The following is a 25,410-nucleotide window of genomic DNA, read 5'->3' on the forward strand; positions in this document are numbered from 1 at the left end:
GTGCACGCCATCTGCACCCTCGCCCAGCACCGCCATGGAGTCAATTCGCCCAGCCCTCGCCAGCATCCGGCTGTCGGCGCCCAAGAGAGCCTACAGACCCCTCTACCAATGTCTGCACACATCAGCGGCGCGGGGCGCCACGCCGCTGCCTCATCCATCGGGTAGGAGACACGACGTAGCCAAGATGGCTCAGCAATTAACGTCTGACAGTACCCGGACCACCGCCTGCGACGCCCGAGCCACAGCCATCAGATGCATCTGAGCGGGTTGCAAGAAAGAGGCGGCAGGCCGACATGATGAAGCAGGCGCGCGAGATGCGCGACGTCTACGCCCCCACCAACAAGCCCAAGAACATGCTGGCCAAGCGCTTCTGGAAAGACGTCTCGATCAAGGAGGACGAGGGCGGCCTGCAGGTCTTTCTCGACCATCGACCTGTGCGAATGCCCAACAAGCAGATCCTCACGGTGCCCGCATCGAAGCCCCAGCTGGCGACTGCCATTGCCCTCGAGTGGGATCTCCTCATGAGCGCGCAGCAGGCCCTCAAGAACGACTACATCCCCATGACCTCGCTCGCCGCGCGTGCAATTGATATCGAGGCGGCGGACAAGGAGGGGAGGGAAAACATCAGGAACGACATCCTCAGCTATTTCATGCGCGTGCTGGACACAGACACGCTGCTCTGCTGGGCGCCCGCAAAGGTCATGAACGAGACGCTGCAGAACGGCAAGACACTGCGCGAGCTTCAGGAGGAAGTGGCTACAGGCATCATTGCCTACCTCCAGACACACGTGTGGCCTGGTGTAGAGATCAAGCCCACGCTCGACCCCGAGACCATCATCCCCACCGAGCAGCCAGAGATGACAAAGCAGGTGATCCGGGGTTGGTGTGCAGGTCTCCCAGCCTACGAACTCGCTGGACTGGAACGCGCGGTGCTGGCGTCCAAGAGCCTGCTAGTCAGCGTGCGGTTGATCCACGAATGGGGCGAAGCATTTGCGCAATCGCGAAAGGTGACCGATGCGCCGCGCTTCGGCATCAAGGAAGCCACCGAGGCGTCGAGTCTCGAGGTTACGTGGCAGACGAAGCAGTGGGGTGAGGTAGAGGACACGCACGATGTCCAGAAGGAAGATCTACGGAGGCAGCTTGGTAGTGCTATCATCCTCGTGGGCGGCGACTCAGCCTGAGCACGTGAAGATGCTATGTAGACAATGTACAACATGAACATTTCCAATGCACGTGTCAGGACGTAGTGCCGTACCTAGGCAGAGCCAAAGCTTAGGCTCACCAAGCTGGAGTTCGCCCAATGCACGCATTCACTAGGCGAATCCGCCATGACATATGCCCGAGCAGGATGTTGGGATAATCGCTCGGTAGCCCAGCCTAGCGGAGCAATAGTCGTGATTCGCTGAAGCAGCGGCCTGGATGGTGCGCCCCTGACGAAAGCCCCCAAAACTGTCACGAAGCCCCGCCGCGTCAGTGGTGAAATCCTACAAAGTCGCAACAGCTGCACACGATCTATAGAATACAGGACTCGGTGCTGACACACATCCAACCGAACCCCTCCTCCCTCTGCCCGCCGCCTACAGGCCCGCATATCCTTGGCCCGTTGGCCAATCACACAAGCATGGAAGGGTAGGTGCTCCAAGCCCGCTGGCGTCATGGCGGGGGACATGTGGAGGAGGACGGTGATAGCCCAGAAGCACGTCTGACAGCGTATTGCAGGCACAAGCGCTCCAAGTCGTCGAGCGTCAAGAACCTCCTGTCGCGTGTCACTTCCAAGCCCGACGGAGCTGCCGCGACCACAGACAGCAGCGACACTTCTCCGCCCAGCACAGCCGTCTCGGCCAGCTCGCAGCCCGCGCAAGCTAGACCAACAACATCGGGACACAGTCGCAGTCTGTCCAAGAAGCACAACCCACACCTCTCGACCAGCATGTCGAATACAGGCGCCGGGCAAGACAGCCTGAGCCCCGTCTCGCCCAGCGTCCAGCAAGCGCCCAGCTCGCCCACGGGCAAGTCAACTTCGATAGAGCAGTCGGTGAAGCTGTTCCGAGTATTCGAGTCGCTCCGCAATGGCGACACCGCAGCCATATCGAGAGCCATCAGGGACCAGGCAGGGCCAACAGACGGTGAAGAGGGCAGGTCGTCGCTGCAACTGCCCAGCGCGCGCACGGAAGGAACGTCCATCCTGCACCTGGCCATCCAGTGCGCCGAGGTGCCCGTCATCGAATTCGTCCTGTCCAATGCGACAGCCACACCGGACTCGCCCATCGACATCAATGGCCGCGACCGCGATGGCAACACCCCGCTCCACCTCGCAGCGACGCTGGGTCGCGCACCCGTCGTCCGAATGCTTCTCGACCAGCCCGGTATCAACGACTCCGTTACCAACTACAACGGCCAGACGCCCTTGGATCTCGCCCGCACACCGGACATCTTCCAGCAGCTACAGCTCTCGCGATCCATCTTTATCGACACCAACGTAAAAAAGATACAGCACATGGTTTCCGCTGGGGATATGGACTCACTAGAGAAGATACTCCAGGATGCTAGAATAAGGAGTACGCTGGACGTTAACGGCGGAGAGCTGGCGACTGACCCGGTCGTAATGGATGCGGGCGGTACCCTGCTGCACGAGGCAGCCAAGAAGAAGGACATCAAGCTGGCCCAGCTTCTGCTGCTCAATGGAGCTGACCCGTTCCGTCGCGACCGCAAAGGCAAGCTTCCTCAAGACTACACCAAAGACGACCGCACGCGCGCCATCCTGAAGCGATCACCCGCCGCAGCCGCAGCCCAGAGGGGCATTCAAGAAAAGACCATACTCGCAGGTGGACCCCCGGGCCAAACCGCGACAGAGAGCGGAATGGGCGCAAGAGAGTCGCGTGAGATGAAGGGCTACCTCAAGAAATGGACTAACTACACAACCGGATATAAGTTGCGGTGGTTCGTGCTTGAGGACGGCGTTCTCAGCTACTACAAGCACCAAGACGATATCGGGTCTGCATGCCGCGGCGCCATCAACATGCGCATAGCGAAGCTGTACATGGATCCCCAAGACAAGCAGCGATTTGAAATCCAGGGCAAGTCGTCGGTCAAGTACCACCTCAAGGCAAACCACCAGGTTGAGGCTAAGCGATGGTACTGGGCTCTGAACAACTCAATCCAGTGGGCCAAGGACGAGGCCCGCGAAGAAGAGAAGCGGGCGAACCAGGACCAGGAGATGCTGAAGCAAGCCAAGATTGAGCAGATCAAGGGCGAAGGCGACACGTCCAGTATTGGCAGCTCCAAGGTAGCACCAAGTTCGCGAAACTTGACTGCTGGTAAGTGTCACCAACTTCCGACCATGTATGACACACTAACACGTCTAGCATCCACTCTCGGCGTCCCTCACCCAAGTCTGGACAACACATCCTCACGAACTGCGGTCAGCGTGACAGAAGACCCTGGAAGTGCCTACGAGCCTAGCATGAACGGCCAAGGTCTGGACAGAATGGTCAGCCACATGGGTACCGCGACCATAGCTGGCGACGACGAAGACGAAGACGACTACGGCGACGATACGAGCAGCCATGAGATGAAGCCCCAAAGCAAAGACGCATTTAACATCACAGCGCAATCGGCTAAGCTACAACTCGATCTCCTGACATCCGTGTCGTCGGCACTCCAGACAGAGAGGAGCCGAACACCCGACCTGAAGATTTCCGACCCAATGATGCTACAAGCATTTGCTTCGTACGAATCCGCTATCGGGAACCTGAAGGGGCTAATCGGTGATCTGCTTCGCATATCCAGAGATCGTGATGCCTACTGGCAGTACCGCCTAGACCGCGAGGCCAATGTGAGGCGCATGTGGGAGGAGAGCATGGCCAAGGTGGCAAAAGAGCAGGAAGAGCTCGAGAACCGGATAGGCGAGTCTGAGGAAAAGCGACGGAAGCAGAAGAAAGCTCTGCGGGAAGCCTTGGAAGATTACGAGACGACTGGCCCAAAGCCGGATGCCAAGGACGATGAGGACGACTTCGCCGACGCGCCAGAAGATGCCCAGCAGCAGAAGGATATGACATCGCATGTGGGACTTCCTGCTAAGAGCCAAAAGGTTAGGAGGAAGGCTACATTTGCAGACATTGCTGCCGATATCTCAGACTCCGATTCGGAAGATGATGAGGAGTTCTTCGATGCTGTTGGTGCTGGAGAGGTCGAGGTTGTTGAAATGCCTGCAGCTGCACCCAAGGAGCCCACGCAAGTGGACATTCCGGCCTCTTCAGACGACCCGTTCGAGAGGAAGCACATGGAGATTGCCACAGCATGGGCAGGCTACGAAGACGGTCCGCGTAAGAGGCTCGCAATGGATGCCGACGACAGGCCTAAGATATCGCTATGGGTAAGTTTGATGGCGCAACTAGTTGTGCAGATGCTAACATCGTTCAGGGTATCCTCAAGTCCATGATTGGTAAAGACATGACCAAGATGACACTCCCTGTCTCTTTCAACGAGCCCACTTCACTGCTTCAACGTGTCGCTGAAGACATGGAGTACACGGATCTCCTTGACACCGCTGCCGAACGCGACGACTCTACCGAGCGACTACTTTACGTGGCTGCCTTTGCTGCGTCAGAGTATGCTTCGACCATTGGACGCGTCGCTAAACCTTTTAATCCACTTCTCGCCGAGACCTACGAGTATGCACGACCAGACAAGGGCTACCGTTTCTTCATCGAGCAGGTCAGCCATCACCCACCGATTGGTGCCGCCTATGCGGAATCCAAGAAGTGGGACTACTACGTAAGTACTGGAAGTATGTTCTCTTTACCATCTCTAACAATGTCCAGGGTGAATCTGCTGTGAAGTCGAAGTTCTATGGAAAATCTTTCGACATTAACCCTCTCGGAACTTGGTTCCTTCGTCTTCGCCCTACCGTCAACGGTGGGAAAGAAGAGCTCTACACCTGGAAGAAAGTCACCTCCTCGGTAATCGGCATTATAACTGGTAATCCCGTTGTCGACAATTACGGTACTATGGAAATCACCAACTGGACGACGGGCGAGAAATGTCTGATCGAGTTCAAGCCTCGTGGTTGGAAGGCTTCGTCAGCTTACCAAGTGGTTGGTAAGGTTTTCGATAAAGAGAACCGGGTCCGCTGGAGTATCGGTGGACGATGGAACGACAAGATCTACGCGCGCTTTACGCCGGGTTTTGAAGATGCAGACGTTGAGAAGAGTGGGAAGAGTTCAAAGCACGACGACAATAAGGCTTTCCTGGTCTGGCAAGCTCACGAGCGTCCTACGGGCATTCCCTTCAACCTTACCCCCTTCGTGGTAACTCTCAACGATATTCCCGACAAGCTTCGCCCGGTCGTCGCACCAACGGACACGCGTCTCCGTCCCGACCAGCGCGCTATGGAGGACGGCGAGTACGACTTTGCGGCCGTGGAAAAGAACAGGGTCGAAGAGAAGCAGAGAGCGACCCGCAGACAGCGAGAGGCTGAAGGCAAAGAGTTTGTACCCAGGTGGTTCCACAAGGGCAGGTGCGAGACTACTGGCGAGGAGTACTGGGTGTTCAACCATGAGTACTGGAAGGTGCGAGACCGTGTCGCCAAGGGAGAGACGACATGGCAGGATGCCGGCGCGGAAGACATCTTCTAGACTTCCGTTCAATCTTCTCTATGAGGCTCGCTAGTAGGATAGATACAGGCGATTAATGTGCATGGTCATATATCTTCTTCGAAAAAGCTTCTCTGTACAAGAGGGCCATTACCTGCTTATGCTAATACATCTGACTATCCAATCCACTGCATCGGTCATCCCATCTACATATCCCCGTCATCCAACTCAACATAAAGCCTCAATTCCTTCTCCAACATAACCCTATACAACCTCCCCTTATCCTCCTCCCCAAACACATCCCTCGCTTCCGTAAAAGCAAGCATGATGTATTCCTTACACCAAGGCAAATTCCTCAACCCAGCGTAAAACGTATCCTTGACCCGTTGCTCCGCCTCCTCAACGCGTACCTCCCATCTACTCTTCTTGCCATCCCTACGCGGTCTCTTATTCGCCCGCTGTCTCGCCGACTCATCACGTAGACACCTTATCTCAAACTCCACATACGCTTTCCACAGCGCGGGACACCGGGATCCAGTGGTAGACTCCGTTGCGCGCTTGTACAATGCACGAATGGAATGCGTTGTCGAGCCTGCGATTTCTCCCTTGAGAGTTTCGTAGTGTATTGCGAATGCCCAGCCCGCTATACTCCTTTCTTCGGGGCTTTGCAAGGCGTTCTCGTGCATGATACCGCGCACGCGATCGTCGATGGAGAAACGGGCTTCGTTGGCGGCGTAGAGAGCGAGGAGGATCGTGTTGGTTGGGAAGCGGGATATGAGGGGTTCGAGAGTCGTGCGGATGAGAGAGGGTTTGACGATGGGGGCGTGAATGGTGTGGTGGATCAGGAGGCTGGCGATGGATTGCGCGTGCAGTTCTGCGACGGCGGAGATGGAGAGGTGGTGCGATGTGAACCATGAGGTAAGGTTGGCGTGGAGTTCGAGGGCGTGTGAGGCGGAGTTGTTGTGGGTGAGATAGGTTAGGAGGGCGAGGAGGGAGGTGCTTGTTATTGCTGTGGTGTAGTCGTGGTGGAGGAGGGCGTGTTCGCTCTTTTCGCTGAGGGTTAGATGTCCCATCTCTAGGAGAGTGTTACCAGGATGCGAGTCTTTGGCTGCGCCGGCTGAGAGGTTTCCCTTTGGTGAGACAAGCCGCCATAGAGCTTCGCTGTGTTCGCCTCTTCGGAGCGCTTCCCACACCCAATTGCTGAACAGTTCCAAACTCCAAGGTGCCGATAGCACGCTAACCCCCTTTTGCATAGATAGCGCCATGCTGAAGACTTGATCTGCTTTGGCTGAGTTACCTAGACGCGATTCGACTAACCCATAGGCGTTGTATAAGCGCAGGCTTGACGGACGTGCTTTGAGTAATCGCTTCGCGGACTTGAAAGCCTCAGACGGGAAGTGTCTCGATTCGAAAGCTAGCAGATACTCTCCTATGATATCATCGCTCGAAGGATCTGAGGCTAGAAGCTTGAGCAAGCGCCTGACGAAGTCTGCATCAAGCCTGATGCCATCTAGTGAGAAGCTTTGCTCGAACAAGAGTTCTGTAGTCATCTCGAAGTGCTTTGCTGAGTAATCTGAAAAGCGTTTGGTGGCTTTAGCGAGTTCCGTAGAATCGTCGGTGTCTGGAGACACAGAGTGCCAGTAGCGCTGCAAGAACGGATCAGACGACCATGAACGTTGTTGTGGTATGCGATGTGGTAGATCTGGCAAGCCGCAGAAACACAAGAAAGCCTCAATCATCAGCGTTGCCGGTATATCGGGCGATATGATGGTCAGGTATGGCTCGACATCAGAGAAGAAGATTGTGTGAAATGCATCATCCTCTGCTACATCGTCCGACGTGCGACCAGGGAGTCGTAACACCGACGTAGCCTCCACTTCGCGCTTTCGGAAATCTTCAAAGACTGTGTCCACTGCTTCTTTCTCGAGCAGTGATGAAGGTCCTGGGGGTGGCGCATCATCTATGTTGCTGCTCCTCCATCCCTTTGCTCCGGACTCGCCGATACGTGCTACTTCGCTTTCCCAGAACTGTTCGAAAGCCTGTTGGTCTGCGTCTACTTCTGGTCGTAGCAAATGATGTTCGAGTAAAGCTTGCCACACTGCGAGAGCGAGTTCCTGGTATCCTGCATCGTGTGTCATGGATGTCAAACGAAGCAATATGTGCAAGGTCTGTTCCGGTGACATTTCGCTTTTGTTTGTACGAAGAGACTCGATGCATTTGAAGAAGGTCGCCCGGCACTCCTCAAACTTGAAACTTGTGAATCGTGATTGCACAAAGTCAAGATACCTCATCCACAGCTCTACACTCTGAGGATGCTTCGCAAGCACGTCCTTCCATTTGCTGGCCAGTCTGGCGCCGTCCCAGGCCCTTTCTGCTTCTTCCAGCAGTCCTTTGTACAGCTCTAGCCTGCTGTCTTGATCTGCGCCAATCTTTTTCAAGGCTTCCTCATATGTAGAGATACGTATATCAGCAAGATGTGCTCTATCAGATGCAGTCAGCTCAGCAGATGGTCTTTCGAGCTTTAGCATGGCTTCTTGGTGACTGATCAAGTCCAACCAGCTCTGGAGATCTTCAGGATGCTGTTTCGTCTGTCGCGCGAGCTGCGAGTTCTTGCGAGTGACTTCAGTGTCGATTATAATATCAGTGTCCGACTCATATTGCGTGTCTGGATCCACAGGCTCGCTGGACTTTGGCCCTTCGATGGCGCGGTAGTCTGCCTCAGGCTCCATCTCGGCGTCTTCATCCTCACTGTCATCGCGCTTCCTCTTGGTATTTGCAGATAATGACAGAAAGTCCTGAGAGTGGTCCACATCGGGGACCTCGGCCTTCAGCAGCCGCAAAGCGCGCTCACCCGACTTGTTCGCACGCTTGCTCGTCAGCAGTCGCTCTTGCCGTCTTCGTGTCGCTGGCGTAACGAGTATTTTCCGATCCGTTGAGTACTCTCTATCGATCTTTTGGTTTACAGAGAGTCCGAGTATGAAGCCATGACCGAAGCGACGATAGGGTGGGATGTCGTAACGGTTCATAGATCCATACCGCAGTACGTCAGGATCTCCGCGTCGGTCGCTGAAGTAGGGCCTGTCTTTGCTTGAATCGTGCTCGCGAATAACTCGCTTTGGCGATGGTGATCTCCCCTTGGTAGAGTGCTTTTCTCTTGACGGTCGTTCTGCTTTCTCATGGTGTTGGGGTTCCTTGGGTGGCTCTGTGGCGGCCTTGGGCTTTGGCCGGAAGCTCGCAAACTTGGGGATGTTCGACGCCATTGCGCAAGGTGCAACTCCAGCAATCCTCTATTTGTGGATGGAGCTTCAGACCAGCATCATAGTTGTGGTCGCAGCTTCCAGTACAGGAATCTACGCGACGCGCGTAGTCATGAGTCAAAAGACAGATTTCGCATTGAGGATTCAGACATGCTCCTCACAGAAACAGGGCTGGCAGGCGTATGTCTTCTACTGTGAAGACAAAAAGGATGGAAGACCAGAGGTAAGACGTTTGGAGAGATGAAAGGCGCATGGCACGTGCTCGGGAGTCCGGCGGCGTGTCTGGCTCGAGCGGCCCGCCGTAAAAACCATTAGCGTGAAATCTTGGCTTCCCGAAATTTTGTATGCGCATCGCCAGCTTCAAGCTTTCAACCAATCCGCCACGACAAACTCTACGCTGTTCCGCTGCGTCTCATGGCTCATCGCATTACCCGAATCATACCCTAGAGCCTGTCGTAATAACGAAAACTTCCGAAAATGGCGACGGCGCTCCAGAAACAGCTCGCGACCATCGCGGCTTCGAGCACCCATCAGCTAGACCTGCGCGCGCAGAAGTCGGCGCATGGAAAATCGCTCCTCTTCGATTCCAAAGTCGCCGCGTCGCAATCCTTCGAGACCGTCTACCTCATCTGCTACGATGGCTACAAGGACCTCTGCGCATTGGACTCGCGGTTCCTGCGCTTCTCCAAGAATCTCTTCAGCGAGCAGAGCAAGGCCGAGGACCGCACCCAGATGACGAAGGATGAGAACGCCAAGCTGAACACCGTGCTCGAGGCATTCATCACGCTGGTTGGACCAAGACTGCTGTTGAAGCCGGCGGAGAAGGCTCTCGAGTGGCTGGTGCGAAGATTCCGCATCCACGAGTACAACACCGAAACCCTCGTCTTTACTTACCTGCCCTACCACAACACCCCACAGTTCCTTGCGCTGCTCTCTATTCTACCCCCACAACCACCGCACGCCATCCGATTCCTCTTCCCGTACATCCAGGCCCCGACCAACGTACCGCAGCGAACCATCGCCTACACCGCCATCAATACCCCACAATTCTTCAAGGCATACCAATCATACGTCGCGAAGGTGGTAGAGGCGGGGCACCAGGCCTCGCACATGCTGTCCTTCTGGTCGGGAATCACGGTTGAAGCTATATATGGAATAGTGAGCAATGCAAGCACTGGAAGGAAGGATCTTCAGGCCCAGGGAACCGAAAAGCTGGTCCTGGAACTGCTCCCGGTTCTCAATACTTGCATGCGAGCCAAGCACGGCGCTGACACGGTTCTGGCTTGCTACGCCATTGTCATCATGATGGTGAGCCAGGCAAAGGTCGGCGACAAGGTTCTGGATGGGCTGATGGAGGCTGTCATCGTAGCATACGACGAAGCTTCCCTTCAATCATGCCTCGGCTGTCTGGCCATCATCGCCATGGAGCGCTCCAAAGCGCAGGTTCCAGCCAAAGTATCGAGGAGATTACTCAAGGTTCCTCAGCTTGTGCAGAAGTTGACGACAGTGTCAAAACAATGCCAGGTTCAACGACTTGTTCTAGGCTGTGCCCTTGGCGCACTCAGCGATACTTCCGACGAGAATTGCAGGGCTTTCTATGAGCTAATCGCCTCAGGTCTCCTCGGCACATCGCACATTCAGATGGTGCTATCGGCATTGGTCCAACTCCTCCGCGACATTCCACCGGGCTCCGAAGAGCACGGAGAACTGCTACAAGTCGCTACTAAGATGGCTGAATCAAAAGACCTACAAGCAACGTTACAAGAAGCGGCGAAGCAGCACAATGTCAATCTGGAGTCTTTGGGACTTACCGTTGGCCAAACCTTCGAAATCGAAGATATTCCGGGCGAGGACTCTGACGAGGAGATGCTTGATGCGGACGAGGACACACCCGAGAAGCCTGTCATAAAGCTCCCAGAGATCACTGTAAAGAGCTTCCTCGACGCCGAATCAGCCACCGAATTTTCAGAAGCGGCCAACGTTTTCGAGCAGGCTGTGACGACTAAGCAAACACGGCGATTCCTCGCCTCGGACGCATTGCACCAAGAATCTGCTCTCAAGCAGCCACTCTACCTATCGTTTCTCGCTCGCGTCTGGAGTAGCGCTCGGCCTGTCGCCATTCGCGTTGCCGCCCTCCGTGCAGCCGCATCATCGTTCGAAAAGCTCGAGGCTGCACACGTCTTGCAGAACATCCTGCCATACCTCGTACACGCCCTTTCAGATGCATCGCCACTTATCCGACGTTCAGCGGCTGCATGCGTTGGCTCTCTGGCACGAAAGGCTTCCGCCAAGTCGAAAACCCCAACTTGGGGCAAGGCCGATCTGTATGGGAAAGAGTCGAAGAATCTTGCAGAACTCAAGCCTGAAGATGTCCTCGTGTTTGTTTCCTCGATGCTACAGCCGATTCTCGAAGAATGCGTCATGGACTCAAAGTTTGCCATTCCCGCTATTCGCGATGTCCTGGAAGGGACACAGCTGAAGAACCATCCGAAGAATACGTTCAAGATGCAGACGAGGACTTCAATCCTTGCATTTTTCGCCAGCCACGCGAGGTTTACACCGGTATTGAGTGTCCGCCTCGGCCTATTGCCGATGCTAAACATCCGCGGAAAGGTCTCCGACTCCGTTCGTACCAACTCCGTGATCCCCTTGTTGACCGAATGGGCAACCTTACCGACAGCTTCCGTGAACACCATTTGCGAAAGCGAAGGGCTCTCGCTTGATGAAGTGGAGCGGGCTCACATTGCCGCAACTATGCCCAGGGAGGCGATAAGCGCGAAACTGCTCGAGGACATCATCTCTGGAACCCTCAACACGGAGCGTGAAGCTTTAGTGATGGCCGCCTTTTATCGTATGCAAACCTCATGGTCGTCCTTCAGATCTGAAGCTCGTCACGCGTTGGCTCAGTGCATGCTCAGCCTATCTACCAGTGAAAGTGACAACTCTTTCGATAAGCTTCGTAGAGAGCGATCCATTGAGATTTTGCGCAACGTTGACCTTGATTCCGCCATTCTGGTTACCTTCTTGGAAAGCATTCCATCTCCTACCGCCATGCCCGAAGGACCGCCTTCAGCGAAAAGGCGAAGGACAAGCAAGAGTGAGATGGCTCGAGTAGAGCTTTCATCACAAGACGATGTTCAGCGACTGCTCCGAAAGCTCACGTTGGTACTTGAGTTGGTTGAAGGGTCAAACCCTGGACAGCACCCAACACTGTTCAAGAACCTTTTCGGCATCTTTGCAGAACTACAGCCACTCAAGCAACAGTCTGGGTCCGAGCTAGTGTATCTTCAGAGTATTATTCTGGGATCACTAAGCCCGATCGTAAACACATTGAAAGAGCAAGCCGACACCGCCGACTACCAATCGGCAGTACGAGCGGACCTACTCATCGACTGCATTCGACACTCCAGCAGCCCACAGGTTCAAAACAGCGCGCTACTTCTCATTTCCAATCTTGCCTCATGGGTTCCTGATCTCATTCTTCACAATCTCATGCCTATCTTCACCTTCATCGGATCTACTCTGCTTCGCCAGCATGACGACTATTCCGCTCAGGTCGTTGATAAGACTATTTCTCGGGTCGTGCCTCAATTGGCTGCCTCTCTCCGCTCAAAACACAGAGACTTCATCGCTGGCGTGTCTGACTTGCTGCTCAGTTTCACTGCCGCCTTTGAACACATTCCCCTGCACAGAAGGATGAAGCTATTCACAGAGCTTGCTCGTACGCTAGGTCCCGAGGATTCGCTCCCGGCTATCGTGGCACTTCTTGCCGATCGCTACCACAGCAAGGAGCAACGAAGGTTCTGTGCGGATTTGCTACTTCACTTCGAACCTGTCCACACCCTCGTCACCTTCAAGGGATATGTTGATCTCCTCACTGATGCCGTGGGACCGAAACCCCAGGTCGCGGAAACACTTTTCAGCCTCAAGGAAAAGACAAAAGACAACAAATTCGACCTGTCAATTCAGAGTATGCTGTCTTGTTTGACAGATCTCGCACTTGACGATAAGGTGAAGGCACACGTTACTCGAGCGTACAGAAAGAAGGATGACCCTGAACGACCACGCAAGATCTTTGCAAACATCGTCGAGACTACTATTCAACTGTCAAAGAAGCTTGCAACAAACCCCAAGACCTACGCCGGATGTAGTCGTGTTCTCGCCAGCTGCCTAGACCTCCTGCCAACGACCGACCTTATCAAATCAGCACAGCTACTTCTTGCGAGCACAGACTCTCACGTCCAGGTAGCTGCCGTCAAGTCGGTTGAGCTGCGCGCGGGCACCGCCAAGCAGAACGACCGCAAATCTGTAGAGGCCCTGATCTCTTTCTTGCCTAGCGTTCAGGATCTACTGGAACAATCACCTGACATGGATGCCAAGATGGTCTCTGTCAGCTGCATTGATCGCATCGTCGACCGCTTCGGGAAGAAGGACGTATCTGCTGTTGTATCAGTAGCTCAAGTTGTGTCCGGTCCCCAATCGCTTTCCAGTAGCGATGATCGCCTTCGCATCCTCTCCCTCCTCTGCCTCACATCTGTCGTTGACGTTCTCGAAGATGAGGCCATCTCGCTCCTCCCTACCGTGTTGCCAACAGCATTCCAATATCTATCGGATGCGATCGAAGAGGAAAAGACTGGTCTTCACAACGCTGTGTTTACCGTGCTTTCGAACATTGTCGAGCGCTTGGGCTACATGTTCTCGCGCGACTACTTGGACACCGCTCTTCGACTATGCCAACGCTCTGCTGCTGCCGATCTGGAACAGTCCTGCGACGAAAGCCGCAGCAGTTTCTTCCAGAGTGTATCTGAGCATCTCGGTGCTCAGGAAGTGTTCGCTGCTATCAAGTCAACGTGGCCACATGCCGCTTCTCAAGGCTTCGATGCGTCACTTGAGCAGCTTGAGCTTTTGCGCGCGACTGTCAACAATCAGACCAAGGCCAAGCTTGTCAAAGCCAGTCCGCCGCTCTTCACTCTACTTCTGCAAACTTTCCGACTACGTGAGACGGTCCAATCTACTACCGTCGAAGTTGATGAGGAGGAGCTGGAGCAGCTGGAGCTTACGCTTATTGACTCTGTCATCTCTATGGTACTGAAGCTCAGCGATGCTACATTCCGACCATTCTTCGTTCAGCTTGTGGACCAGGAGGGCCCACTATCGAGCAAGCCTCAACAGGCCGTCACTTTCTACAAGTTCCTCGGCGCCTTCTTCGACAAGTTCAAGGTACGTCTTGCTCTGTCATTCCCCATCAAAATGTCACTAACACACAACTAGTCTCTTGTAACAAGCTATTCGAGCTACATCATCGAGCATGCCGCGAAGCTGCTGACTGAACTTGCTAAAGAAGACTCTGATGTTACCACACGCAGGGCTGTGCTTGACGCTCTCCAGAAGACATTCCAACACGATCAAGACGGCTTCTGGCAAGCGCCATCTCACTTTGGCACCATTATGCCACCCCTGCTGTCCTTGCTTAGCCTACCATCTGCATCGACATCTACACCAGAGGACAACACCAACAACGTCATTCCTACCATCACCGAACTTGCTGTTGCATCTGCATCATCCATGGAGAACCATCGCGAAATGAACAGCATATTGCTGAAGAACATGAGGAGCGACGACAGGAACACTAGGTTAGCGACAGTGCTGTGTGAGCAGAGCTTGACGAGGAGATTAGGAGAAGAGTGGCTGGGTCTACTTCCTGAGATGCTGCCGTTCATCAGTGAGCTTATGGAAGACGACGATGAGATGGTCGAGAGGGAGTGCCAGAGGTGGAAGAATGGTATGGAGGAGATTTTGGGAGAGAGTTTGGAAGGCATGCTACAGTAGTTTGTTGCTGCATGTGTTTGGTATAGATTAGCAGCTCGATATGTATGGGCGAATACACGCATTCATTTGCTTGTCACTATGCACCGCTCCCCATCGCTCGTCTGATATTGCGCTATATCATCCATCACATGTCAATATTACCATTCACCACTATTCACAAATGCTTTCACTCCTATATCGGGCAGATGCCACCAGTTTGCCCCAGAAGACTGCTGACGCGGTCAGTGCAGCTACCATGTGCTCTTCGCTGGGGCCTGGATAACGGGCACTCCCCTTCCGCATATAAATGACGGGTCCATCTCCCTATACCGCACCTGATTCCACTTTGCCTTGCATACCGCGTATCACACTCGCGGGAATACTTTATTGACTTCCGGCAACGTTGACATCAACATGCCTACCATCCCCACTGCGCTTCAAGCCCGATCGACAGCGCCTATGAATCCCGCTTCAGTAATGGCGCCGTCACCTAGCAAGAAGCGCAAGGCCGAAGAAGCGAACCCGATCTCCAAGAGCGGCTCTGATATGGCGCAGCGCAGCGATCCATCCTTGACAGCTCCTACTCGCGACCATCTCCTTCCGAACGGGCACACAGACGACCAGAAGACGCCAGCAAAGCGCCTGAAGACCACCCATGCGAAGCGCAATGTAGCTCCAGGTCCTGCTGCGAGCACCACGAGTCGCACTATAGCCTCTAGTCGTGTATCAGCTACTGGCGCAGTGCATGTCGTAATGAACGATACGCCTACACAAAGCTCGATGACACCTTCGACAGAGTTGAGGGCTGCGAAGACCAAGGTTCACAACAGCGCTGTGTCAGGTACTGAAGACGTGTACATCATGGAGACGGAAGACGACACTGCTTCAGAGGAAGAGCCTTCTGCATCGGAGGAGGAGTCTTATGCTTCAGAGGAAGAGGAGGATGGTGTAGAGGAAGAAGACGACGACGCGGTGGTTTCAGAACAACTGCGCGCTAAAGCGACCGGTAAGAGCCCATCTCATCTTTGCCATGGGCGTTTCCAGCTGACAAACATAGTCTTCAATCCACTACCTCGCCCAGCGATTACACCGTGGGACTACGGTTTCCCAGCGCCGACGCCCCCCTATCACGACCAATCCAGTTGTCCAGTCGATTGGAGTAAAGTCGTTATCGATTCCAAAGTTTCCAAAAGATGCGAAAAGGCCTATGAGCTACGTAGGCCATGGCAACAGGAGCCAGTCGCTTGGGACAAGATGGCAGAACTGGGCAATGTCAGTGCAGAAGGCGTACGTAAGCGTTTCGCGTCAGCCAACAAGGCAGTCTTTGAGCTCACGGGAGTTTACTTCGCCACGAGCCCCCTTGGGCTTGCCGAGTATGACATCCCCTTGTACGCAGAGCTGAAGAACTTCCTTCCAGACACAAGCGAAGCGTCTCCGGTTCTGAGCAAAGAACCTATCACCAACCCATTGTTCTACGACGGTGAGGCTGTTCAGCTTGTGATCTTTCCGCCTGGACAAGATGGTGGCGTCAATCGCTTCGTACCGCAAGAGGTCATGGACCGGCTGCCGATCAACGACCAACACTTTCTTGAGTACTCTCTCGATAATTTCGATCGGTGGTACACTTCGGCTTTTCTAGGTCGTCGTCACACTTTCCCGAGACGCATATACCGCCTTGAGCCATACGATGACACAAGCTTCATTCACCGCGATAACGGCACACCGTCCATCGCGATGAGCGATTTGTTCGAGACATACCGGCTCTCCCAAGCGATGGGGACTACGGAGGTCTGCGATATGATCCTTGACGAAATTGTCTTGTCTTTCAAGCAAGAAATCGAGCTTGTCAAAGAGCATGAAGAGGGGAAAGTTACCATGCAGGATTGCGACAACACCATCCAGTTCATGAGCTTCAGAATTGACGACGTCAACTTACTTTGGGAGCACACCAAGGCCAATGATAAGATCCGTATGGTAGTGCTCGAGTCATTGTTTGACCAAGTTGAGCTGTTACGAGCTAAAGTGGAAAAGCAAAAGCGTCATCTGAACAGGGATTTCGTGATAGACTGGTGCTTCCACACCATTCTCTTAATGATGGCCGGGCCTTGCGACATTGTCCAGAGGTTCAGACGGGGCGAGGGAAATCTCCAAGATTTCTGCGCCCGGTACCACGACCATGGGAACTCTAAGTCTGAGTGTTTCCGCGCCAAACCTGAGTCCTCCAAACTCATTCCCGAGGAGACTGACGAACCCAGGATCATCAAAGTTCGCTTCGGTACTGTGGATCTGGAGATCGAGGATCGCGCTAGCTATGCCGGGGTCATCTTCCGCTTTGAGCGTCTAGTAGAGGACAAATCGGAGTGGGACTGGCTGCGCATACGCTCCATCGCCACGTTCGTTGAAGGCCCTCTAGTTCCTGATGCTCGCCGCAGGAAGTGGCACCTGGAGCCGATCTATTATGAGCTGGATACCATCGATGCCCATGGCCGATACCCTTGCCATCCAGGTTATCAGAACCAGGATTGGACACATCCGGTTGGAGAGCCAGATGTCTACGACGAGCCATGGGGGAAGGTCATCAGGCGCGAAGTCCCCGCGGGCGCGACCAAGTACCGCGAGACCAAGATACCCGCTGGCAAGGACGAGCATGGGAAGATAATTTTCAAGGTGACAGAAGTCTTCTTTGAGATTGAAGACCCGCGTTGGTACCCTCCTAATGACTGGAATGCGGACATGGACCCTTGCGATTTTTGGCCCCAGGAGCTCAGGGAGTATCGGAGGTGGCTCTGGGTTGAAGAAGGAGGGACGATCCCGCGGATTGAGGTTCAGCGGTTTCGACCTTATGAAGACGACACTCGTCATTGGAAAGAGCCTTTTGTGGATCGGATGAACAAGTTGAGCGTTTTTGACATCCTTAATTGATGTCTCGCCTGCCATTTCGTCAATATCCTGTATTGCTCGACATAATGGTAACCCAAATCAGTGTCAGCTTGTCCAAACCAATGGAACGGAATGTTGCTCTGTGCCAGTAGGAGATGAATACAACATTGACTGTAGTTGAGTGCCTCGTCACTAGTTGGACTATCAGAAGCCTGTGATGTTATCGTGCGGTAGATGCATGATTGGGTAGACCCTGGTCGCTCAATATGCGAGTGCACTGTACACCACTCCCTCGAATGGCCCAACGTCCCAGAATCCACTGTACTGGAACCTTTAGAAGGGAGTTGTCTTGGACGAGACTGCTTGGGTCCCGGCACTTGTGCGCCCCACATAGATGACTGCACAGGTCTCTCCATAGATATTCATCTGGTCTGAACGACGGTCGTCCTGTTGACTGGTCTGCAAAAGAAATCTGCTCCGCCGTCTAATCATCATGAAGAACTCGATCCTCGTAGCGGCCACGCTCATCAGTGCGGCGCTAGGTCAAAATGTCAGTCGCGGCGCTGCGATGATGCGCTTCGCATGTTCTCAACTCACCGTCGAGCGGCTAGACCCCTTGGTCAACCCTGGAGTCGTTGGAAGTCCGCATACGCACCAAATCGTCGGAGGGAACAGCTTTCAGGCTGAAATGAAGCCTGTGGAGTATGATCTGGTCGAGAAGAGTACTTGTACTACGTGTACTTTCAGCGAAGACTTCAGGTATGCCATGAGGCGCCTAGCTGTAGCGGAGTCATAGCTGACGGAACTTAGCAACTACTGGACTGCAGCGTTGTACTACCGCGCCTCTCAAAATGGCACCTACAAACGTGTCCAACAGTTCCCCAATCTTGGGCTAAACCAGAGAGGCGGTATGACAGTGTACTACATACCTCCATATGATGGCTTCAGCAACGTGACTGCGTTCAGACCCGTCCGTCCTCCACTCTTGAGGGCGAGAGACTTCGCTTTCCTTCCAATGAGCGGTGTTGCTGACTTCTCATTAGGGTTTTCGCATGCTCGCTGGTAACCCAATTCTTCGCAATACCACTGGCGAGTCCCGCGGTATCTGCCATCGCTGCATTTACAAGGACTCACAGCCCTTTGGTGGCGCTCCGTGTACAGGAGAAGATACAACATTCCTCCCCAACCGCATGTGCGAAGGTGGCATTCGTACCCAAGTCACCTTCCCTACATGCTGGGACGGCGTCAACCTCGACTCGCCAGATCACCAGAGCCACGTCGCATATGCAGAGATCCCGTATGAGCCATACTTCCCGCCCTTGGCTACATTTCCGTATACACCCGAGCAGCAGAGGGGCAAGTGTCCAGAGGGCTATCCCGTGCAGCTTCCGCAAATCATGTATGAGGTCATGTTCGACACGACCCCATTCAATACTCCTGAGCTGTGGGGCGAGGAGGGGACACAGCCATTTGTGTTCAGTATGGGCGATGCGTGAGACCCCCTCTTCCCGTTGGAACGCGTGAAGGACCGTAATCATGCTAACGACTGATTGTAGGACCGGCCATGGTAACCATGGTGATTATATGTTCGGTTGGAAGGGCGATGCGCTGCAACGAGCGCTGGACGCACGGTGCAGTAACGATCAATGTAGCGAGTTGGCTAGGCAGAGCGACGAAGACGCGATGAAGTGCAGTATTCCGCAGACGGTGGTTGAGGATGTCGACGGATCTGAGACATGTAAGCGCAGCACTAGACACCCAAGGCACTGTGCTAACTTACTGAGCAGGGCTGAAGAGCTTACCTGGTGGAGTGCAGATCAACGATGGCATGTAGAGGTCCTGTTGGCATTGAGCCAGGTGGTGTGGTAGGTGTCGAGATTCCAGTGGCACATGGAGCGACTATGTAGGCTGGCCACTGATGTGGCTACGCTCCTTCAGCTCCTTGACTGATGACAAAATAAATCCTTCTTCCTCAAGATACCAGACGAGCCAGAGTCCTCGATGAAGATACGTTGTTCGCGTTGCTAGCGTCGTGAAGAGCGCTGAACAGCATGATCGGTTTAACGATGACTGCAAGGCCTGGGCGAGGAAGACAGAGGAGGTGTCGTGTGTGACAAAACACAGAGAGGATATAGCATTATTGAAGCCGTGGGCAGCGGAGTAACGCGACGCGACGTGTATCCATGGATGACGCAGGTACGCGATTTGACCTAACCGAAAAGATGTTAGCTCGCGTGCCGACTCAGCCCTGGAGTCTTCCAAATCTACGCGTCGCACCTCAACCTCCTTACCCAGGAGCCTCTAACGAATTGGCGTTATAATACTCAACTCCTCAAAGATCAAATACATGATCTGGCTTTACGCAGTAAGTCACTTGCAACAATCACACTCCCCCAAACGCGCAGTTGTTCGAAAAGCTCAAGTCAACATTGATGGTATTGCGGCTTATGAGCAGGCTCAAGCTATCTACAAGACGACCTTGTTGGGCGCCTCCTGCTCCTCTGGCTCATCAAAGATGTTGATGCTCCATCTGGGCTTGTTCGCCGTGTAGGGAACATTGTACCTTCTCCTTCCCTGGTGCTCATCCGAGAACTTGGTAATCGCCTTGATGTCTTCGTCGTCCAGCTCGATCTCCTTGAAGTTCTCAGCAATGCGCGACGGAGTAACAGACTTGGGGATGACAGAGTGGCCGCCGACTTGAGACCATGCCAGGATGACCTGTGCGGGTGTGGCGCCCTTCTTCTCCGCAATTGCTTTGATCTCAGGGCGGTGGATGAGCAATGGGATGTCGAAGAAGTTGTTGCCAAAGGCGGAGTACGCGGTGATGTGGATGTTCTTCTCCTTGGCGTAAGCGACGAGCTCCTTGCTGGGGAGGATGGGGTGACGCTCGATTTGGTTGACGGCAGGCACGAGGCCAGTCTTCTCAACCAAAGCCTTCAAGGTTTGGTATGTGAAGTTGGAGACGCCGACCGAGCGGACTTTGCTCTTTGGCAGCTTGTTCATGGCCTTCCATGTCTCGCTGTTAGGGACGGAGTTGTCGATGTTAACCTCATTGGGGTCAGAAGTCATGGGGAACAGATCCGAGTGAGGGTTCTTTCCAGGCCCGAAGTTGACAGGCCAGTGAATGAGGTACAGGTCGAGATACTCCAGCTCAAGTTCAGCGAGAGTGTCATCGAGAGCTGCCTCTACAGTGGCAGGATCATGCTGAGAGTTCCACAGTTTTCCCGTGATGAAGATGTCCTCACGCTTCAGACCTGGGATGTCCTTGTATGCGCGCTTGATGCCCTGCGCAACTTCCTTTTGGTTCTCGTAGCTGTGATTGGTGGAATATCTCGTCAGCTTGTGTTCTCAGGAATGCTAGTGGGGTATGGTCATAGCTTCCTAAGCTTCCATCTCCACTGAGGGGCATTGCAGTTGGACTTCCACCAACGCTGACGAAAAATTGTCCCACGTCAGGTGGGAGCAAGCCCGAAGTGAGATGGGTGAAAACGGGATTGTGAGTGTGAGCTGTGATGGTGGACATACATCTTTGCAAGATCCTAATTTGATCGAGTCAGCCGTTGAAATTGAACACAATCGTCGTTCAAAAGATGGAGTAAACGGTTCCAGGGTCTTCAGGGTCTCGGAGACTTACCAAGTGACGGTATCCGATCTTTAGTGCCTCGTAGACACCGTTGCCGACCTCACCTGGAGCGGCTTGCCATGTACCGTATCCCAATTGACTAAAGCGACGTCAGAACAACGAATCATCATAAGCACAGGCTGGAACAACATACGGGATCTTGTAGCCAGAGCTAAGGGTGACGGTCTTGCCTGAAGACATCCTGAATGATACTTGAAGTTTGAATGCTGGGAATGAATAACGTGGGGTGGGTGATTTGATCAAGGAAGGCAGAATTGCCCTCTTTAAATATCGCATCTCGAGCGCTCTCGGCCATCGTGTCGGCCGGGAGGGTTTATGTATGTCTTGCAGAAATTACTCCAGGACGTGGGATGTCGGACGTACACAGCAAGGCACAGCACCATGTTGGCTGGGCTGGCGGGAGAATTACTTGCTCTCGCGACGAAGATGCACCCCGCTATCGTGATTTGGGAGGACTACCTTGCAGCTGCGCATTGGTGGGGCGGACCTTTCGGTTGTAATGCCACCGAGACGTCGATGGCTGACGAGATGCTCCGCGTCTCATATCTTGGCTGCGAGAAAACGAAGTAACACGTCTCTTTCCGGCGAATCCTGAGATGACAGTCGATGTCGGCATAGGCGTATGTTCATGCAATGACCGCTTCCCCATATTGTTACAACGTCCCAGATAGACAATGTTTCAAGCGGACCTACCTTTCTTTCCTACTAAGTGCATTTGAATGAACTGAGTTACACGACATCCTTCAGTTCTGAGGTCACCTGGATGGATTCCGCGTCCGCTCGAAGAACGACGTATTGTGGGGTGTTATCCAGAATTGGCCCCAACGCTGCCATGTGCATGAGATGCCTAGGTAGTGAGCAGTATTCCAGGTGCCGGTATGACGGTTGAGAGCTGAAGGTAGACGGCATCTGATCCCCGTTCGTGATGCTGCGGACGAATGATCGCCAGCGAGGAGAAGCGAAGTTCTTGTGTTAACGATACTTGTCTTTTTCAAAAGGACCTAATTAGATAAATACATGTACATTTTAGAAGTTGTAAGTTGCTTATCTACGTTGCGTCCCTGTAGTACTATAAGACAAAGAGTAAAAACTAAAGTATTATACTACATACTTAGATGTAAGTTAGAAGACAGGGATATAAGATAGTTGCACTGCTGCGTCTTTGTTGCTTGCTCAACTCGAGAAGAAGCGAAGCGACAAAGCGTGGCTGAGCTGATTGCAGCACAGAGTAAGCTCTTCGATCTCCCTCATATTGGCAAGCATAGTCTCGAATGCCATCGGCGCTGCTCGCCGTTTGATAGTCATCGAAGTGGCAGCATAAACAAAGGGCTCATCCTGTTCAGTAGAAGAACCAAACGCGTTGCCTTGAGACTCTTATCATATAATTTGGTGGCCTCGACGCAAACGTAAATGCCGGAACCCTTACCTTCTAACCTGTTCATGCTGTCGGCTGCAAGGTTCGGTTCATTTTCTTCGTCGTGTGAGATGGTTGGATAGTCGTCGATGTGGCAGCGGCGTGGAGAAAGGGCCGGTGATAAGTTGGCGGGCGACTAGGGCGGCACCCCGCAGCGCATCTTGAGCTCGACTGGACCGTTATCGCACTCTTCTCCACTCGACGCGCCCTTTGAGGCGATAACATCGGCCTGATCGCGGTCGTCTGAAGTATAACAACGGCGCATCCAAGAGCTTCGACTCAAGGCCATCTTTGATCCATTGCAACTTACACTGCCTACTTACACACAGCTAGACCCCATCGCATCGCATCGCATCGCATTCCAAACATGGCACCCTCCGCTATCCAGGTCGAGCCAGCGCCAGTCGCGCAACCCAAGCAGCTTGTCCCACGATCCAAAGATGACGCGACCAAGGAGTTGACGCCGTTGCAAGCCATCTCGCAGGGCGTCTGCCTCCCCGGCATCCCCCTCTTCTCCTCGTACGACAAGCATCGCGCATGGATACTATCGCACATGGCGGGTGCTTTCCGCGTCTTCGCAAGGCACGGCCTGACCGAAGGCATGTCGGGTCACATCTCGGTGAGAGACCCAGAGCACCCGCACAACTTCTGGACGAACCCGCTCGGAAAGCACTTCGGTCTCCTGAAGGCATCCGATATGGTCCTTGTTGATTACGATGGCAAGGTGGTGGGAGGAAACCAGAGCAGACCTGCAAACGCAGCTGGCTTCCTTATCCACTCGGCAATACACAAGGCGCGGCCAGACGTCAACGCGGCATGCCATTGCCATGGAAAGGCAGGCAAAGCGTGGAGCGCCTTCGCGAAGCCATTGGAGATGCTGAACCAAGACGTATGCTACTTCTACGGCGATGCGCAAGCCGTCTATGATGACTTTGGCGGCGTTGTCCTCGATGAGGCAGAAGGCAAGAGGCTGGCAGCGGCATTGGGACCGAAGGGAAAAGGGATGGTGCTGCGAAACCATGGCCTCTTGGTACGTCCCCCAGTGCGCGATCCCGCGACCGGCATTCAGCTAATACCACACAGACGGTAGGAGGTACTGTCGACGAAGCCGCCTTCTTGTACACCCTCATGGAACGCTCTTGCCATGTCCAGTTGAAGATTGAAGCGGCAGCGGCCAACGGCGTCCCAAAGGTCTATGTCGACGACGATGCAGCGGCATATACATACAAAATGGGGGCCGATGCTGAGAGCCTATACTGGGAGTTTCAACCTGATCTGGAGTACGAGTACGAGATGAGCAATGGAGCTTTTAAGCATCCCGAATGCGACGAGGTAGTGTGGCCTGGATACTGATTGCTAGGAATGGATTCGTTCACCTCGTACAACGAAGAAACCGAGTAACTGTGCTGCGGTCCACATTAGTTCGCAAACAAAACGTGACACAACCCTAAGGCAATGTAGACTCCTAGGTCATCCATGTTATGTGGGTGTTCACTTGTTTCATGGATTGGTTGTTAAAGTTAGGCATTGTCGTCGATGCGGAGGAGCCGGATGCCATGTTCTCACACCACCCGGTCTCCTCTCGATATACTCAGCATCGTGCCGTCATGCATCAAGTCATTTCTCTCGACTGCGCGTCCCGCCTCATGTCTAGTACGTACTGAATCCAAGCAGCTCGCTCCCTTGGCAAGTTTGGACACTATACGCGCCAAGGCTGTAGCAGAAACAACTTGATGACTGAACAGAGAGCTTTCGTCGGCCCGCTTCTGTTTCGTCGACGTATCCGGGTCGACAGCGGAGATTTTCACAGATCCAGCAATGCGCCGCTTTGGCGGTCGTGTTTCCCTGGTTGTGGCACGCCTTCGATGAGTAGCGGCGGCGCTGCACGGCGGTATCGATCTGCGTGCAAGCTAACGATGGGTGATGTTGTACAACGTAATGGAAGGGTCTAGGTCTGGGTATTTAGGCGGATCTGTGGGACCTGCAGGAACTACTCCCACGTTCTTTGATCTACACAATCGAACGTTATGTTCGACTTCAGGGTCTGTGGCTTCCTGGTCGTCGCATCATGCTTATGCCACGCGTCAAGAGCTCTTAAGCAGCGGAAAGGTTTTGCTTTGACGTTCCCGCGACGGGCCGACTGCTACGTCCGTACTGCGTGTCATCATTTAAGCAACTCGACCTCTCCCGGCCGTTCTTGTCCGCTGAGCTTATTACAGTATACGGTAGTCATGGTTCTCCACGCCAAGTCTCATCTTGTCGGAATCCCCAGCATCAATGCATTGGGTAGAAGCCACGCGACCGTTTCCCGCCAAGATCGCCGGGTTAACTCGAGATAGCAAAGAGCGATCTCGCCCCTGCGCTATCGCCTTTGGTCAACAAGCGTTTCTTGTCGAAAACAGGGTTCATGCTTGGCGTTCGAACTGCTACGAGGAATGGGCTGGATGTTTGGTTTCCAACATACAAGCGCGTGCCGTCTCCCAAGGAAACCAAGTGCATTTCCTAATGGTACTTACTGCGCAAGCAAAGAGGCTGCGCAACGGTAGTGAAAAGATAGGGCACTTGGCGATGGGAGACCTTCCATGGCGCACGAAAAGGGCATGTGTGAAGACTGCTTGGCGGAATTGAAGGACATGGCTGAGACCTTTGCTTGAAGGACTAGGGTAGTCGTTGTGAAGGCGGAGGAACATTCCATAATCCGGCCGCTGGACTATATATAAGATGTCCTCGCACGACGAGCAAGTTTCTCATCACAGCAGCCAATTCAGTCTTCCTACCAAGTCATCCGACACTCCCATCACACAAAGACTAGCA

General features: G+C 53.8%; 8 protein-coding genes across 8 annotated transcripts; 6 read left to right on the forward strand and 2 right to left on the reverse strand.

The window, feature by feature from the left end:
- Window positions 1-34: 34 nt before the first annotated feature.
- On the forward strand, window positions 35-1,181 carry J4E78_002029 (uncharacterized protein; the record flags this gene model as incomplete). Its single annotated transcript, XM_049362679.1, has 2 exons — window positions 35-161; window positions 211-1,181. The coding sequence occupies 2 exons, from the start codon at window positions 35-37 to the stop codon at window positions 1,179-1,181; spliced, it is 1,098 nt and encodes a 365-aa protein (XP_049225271.1).
- A 440-nt stretch (window positions 1,182-1,621) lies between these two features.
- On the forward strand, window positions 1,622-5,636 carry J4E78_002030 (uncharacterized protein; the record flags this gene model as incomplete). The annotated part of the gene is made up of 5 exons (XM_049362680.1): window positions 1,622-1,629; window positions 1,720-3,317; window positions 3,366-4,375; window positions 4,423-4,776; window positions 4,824-5,636. The coding sequence occupies 5 exons, from the start codon at window positions 1,622-1,624 to the stop codon at window positions 5,634-5,636; spliced, it is 3,783 nt and encodes a 1,260-aa protein (XP_049225272.1).
- A 164-nt stretch (window positions 5,637-5,800) lies between these two features.
- On the reverse strand, window positions 5,801-8,854 carry J4E78_002031 (uncharacterized protein; the record flags this gene model as incomplete). Its single annotated transcript, XM_049362681.1, has 1 exon — window positions 5,801-8,854. One exon carries the CDS (start codon window positions 8,852-8,854, stop codon window positions 5,801-5,803), a length of 3,054 nt encoding a protein of 1,017 aa, XP_049225273.1.
- Window positions 8,855-9,328: 474 nt separating this feature from the next.
- Window positions 9,329-14,680, forward strand: J4E78_002032 (uncharacterized protein; the record flags this gene model as incomplete). Its single annotated transcript, XM_049362682.1, has 2 exons — window positions 9,329-14,071; window positions 14,123-14,680. 2 exons carry the CDS (start codon window positions 9,329-9,331, stop codon window positions 14,678-14,680), a joined length of 5,301 nt encoding a protein of 1,766 aa, XP_049225274.1.
- Window positions 14,681-15,073: 393 nt separating this feature from the next.
- Window positions 15,074-17,581, forward strand: J4E78_002033 (uncharacterized protein; the record flags this gene model as incomplete). The annotated part of the gene is made up of 1 exon (XM_049362683.1): window positions 15,074-17,581. The coding sequence occupies one exon, from the start codon at window positions 15,074-15,076 to the stop codon at window positions 17,579-17,581; it is 2,508 nt and encodes an 835-aa protein (XP_049225275.1).
- A 1,010-nt stretch (window positions 17,582-18,591) lies between these two features.
- Window positions 18,592-19,373, forward strand: J4E78_002034 (uncharacterized protein; the record flags this gene model as incomplete). The annotated part of the gene is made up of 3 exons (XM_049362684.1): window positions 18,592-19,031; window positions 19,096-19,277; window positions 19,327-19,373. The coding sequence occupies 3 exons, from the start codon at window positions 18,592-18,594 to the stop codon at window positions 19,371-19,373; spliced, it is 669 nt and encodes a 222-aa protein (XP_049225276.1).
- A 632-nt stretch (window positions 19,374-20,005) lies between these two features.
- On the reverse strand, window positions 20,006-21,565 carry GLD1_1 (mitochondrial glycerol dehydrogenase Gld1; the record flags this gene model as incomplete). The annotated part of the gene is made up of 5 exons (XM_049362685.1): window positions 20,006-20,852; window positions 21,065-21,078; window positions 21,174-21,261; window positions 21,316-21,363; window positions 21,546-21,565. 5 exons carry the CDS (start codon window positions 21,563-21,565, stop codon window positions 20,006-20,008), a joined length of 1,017 nt encoding a protein of 338 aa, XP_049225277.1.
- A 1,398-nt stretch (window positions 21,566-22,963) lies between these two features.
- Window positions 22,964-23,949, forward strand: J4E78_002036 (uncharacterized protein; the record flags this gene model as incomplete). The annotated part of the gene is made up of 2 exons (XM_049362686.1): window positions 22,964-23,626; window positions 23,680-23,949. 2 exons carry the CDS (start codon window positions 22,964-22,966, stop codon window positions 23,947-23,949), a joined length of 933 nt encoding a protein of 310 aa, XP_049225278.1.
- Window positions 23,950-25,410: the final 1,461 nt, after the last annotated feature.

This window comes from Alternaria triticimaculans, assembly GCF_023758025.1.
Source record: "Alternaria triticimaculans strain BMP 0046 chromosome Unknown scaffold_2, whole genome shotgun sequence".
NCBI lineage: Eukaryota > Fungi > Ascomycota > Dothideomycetes > Pleosporales > Pleosporaceae > Alternaria > Alternaria triticimaculans.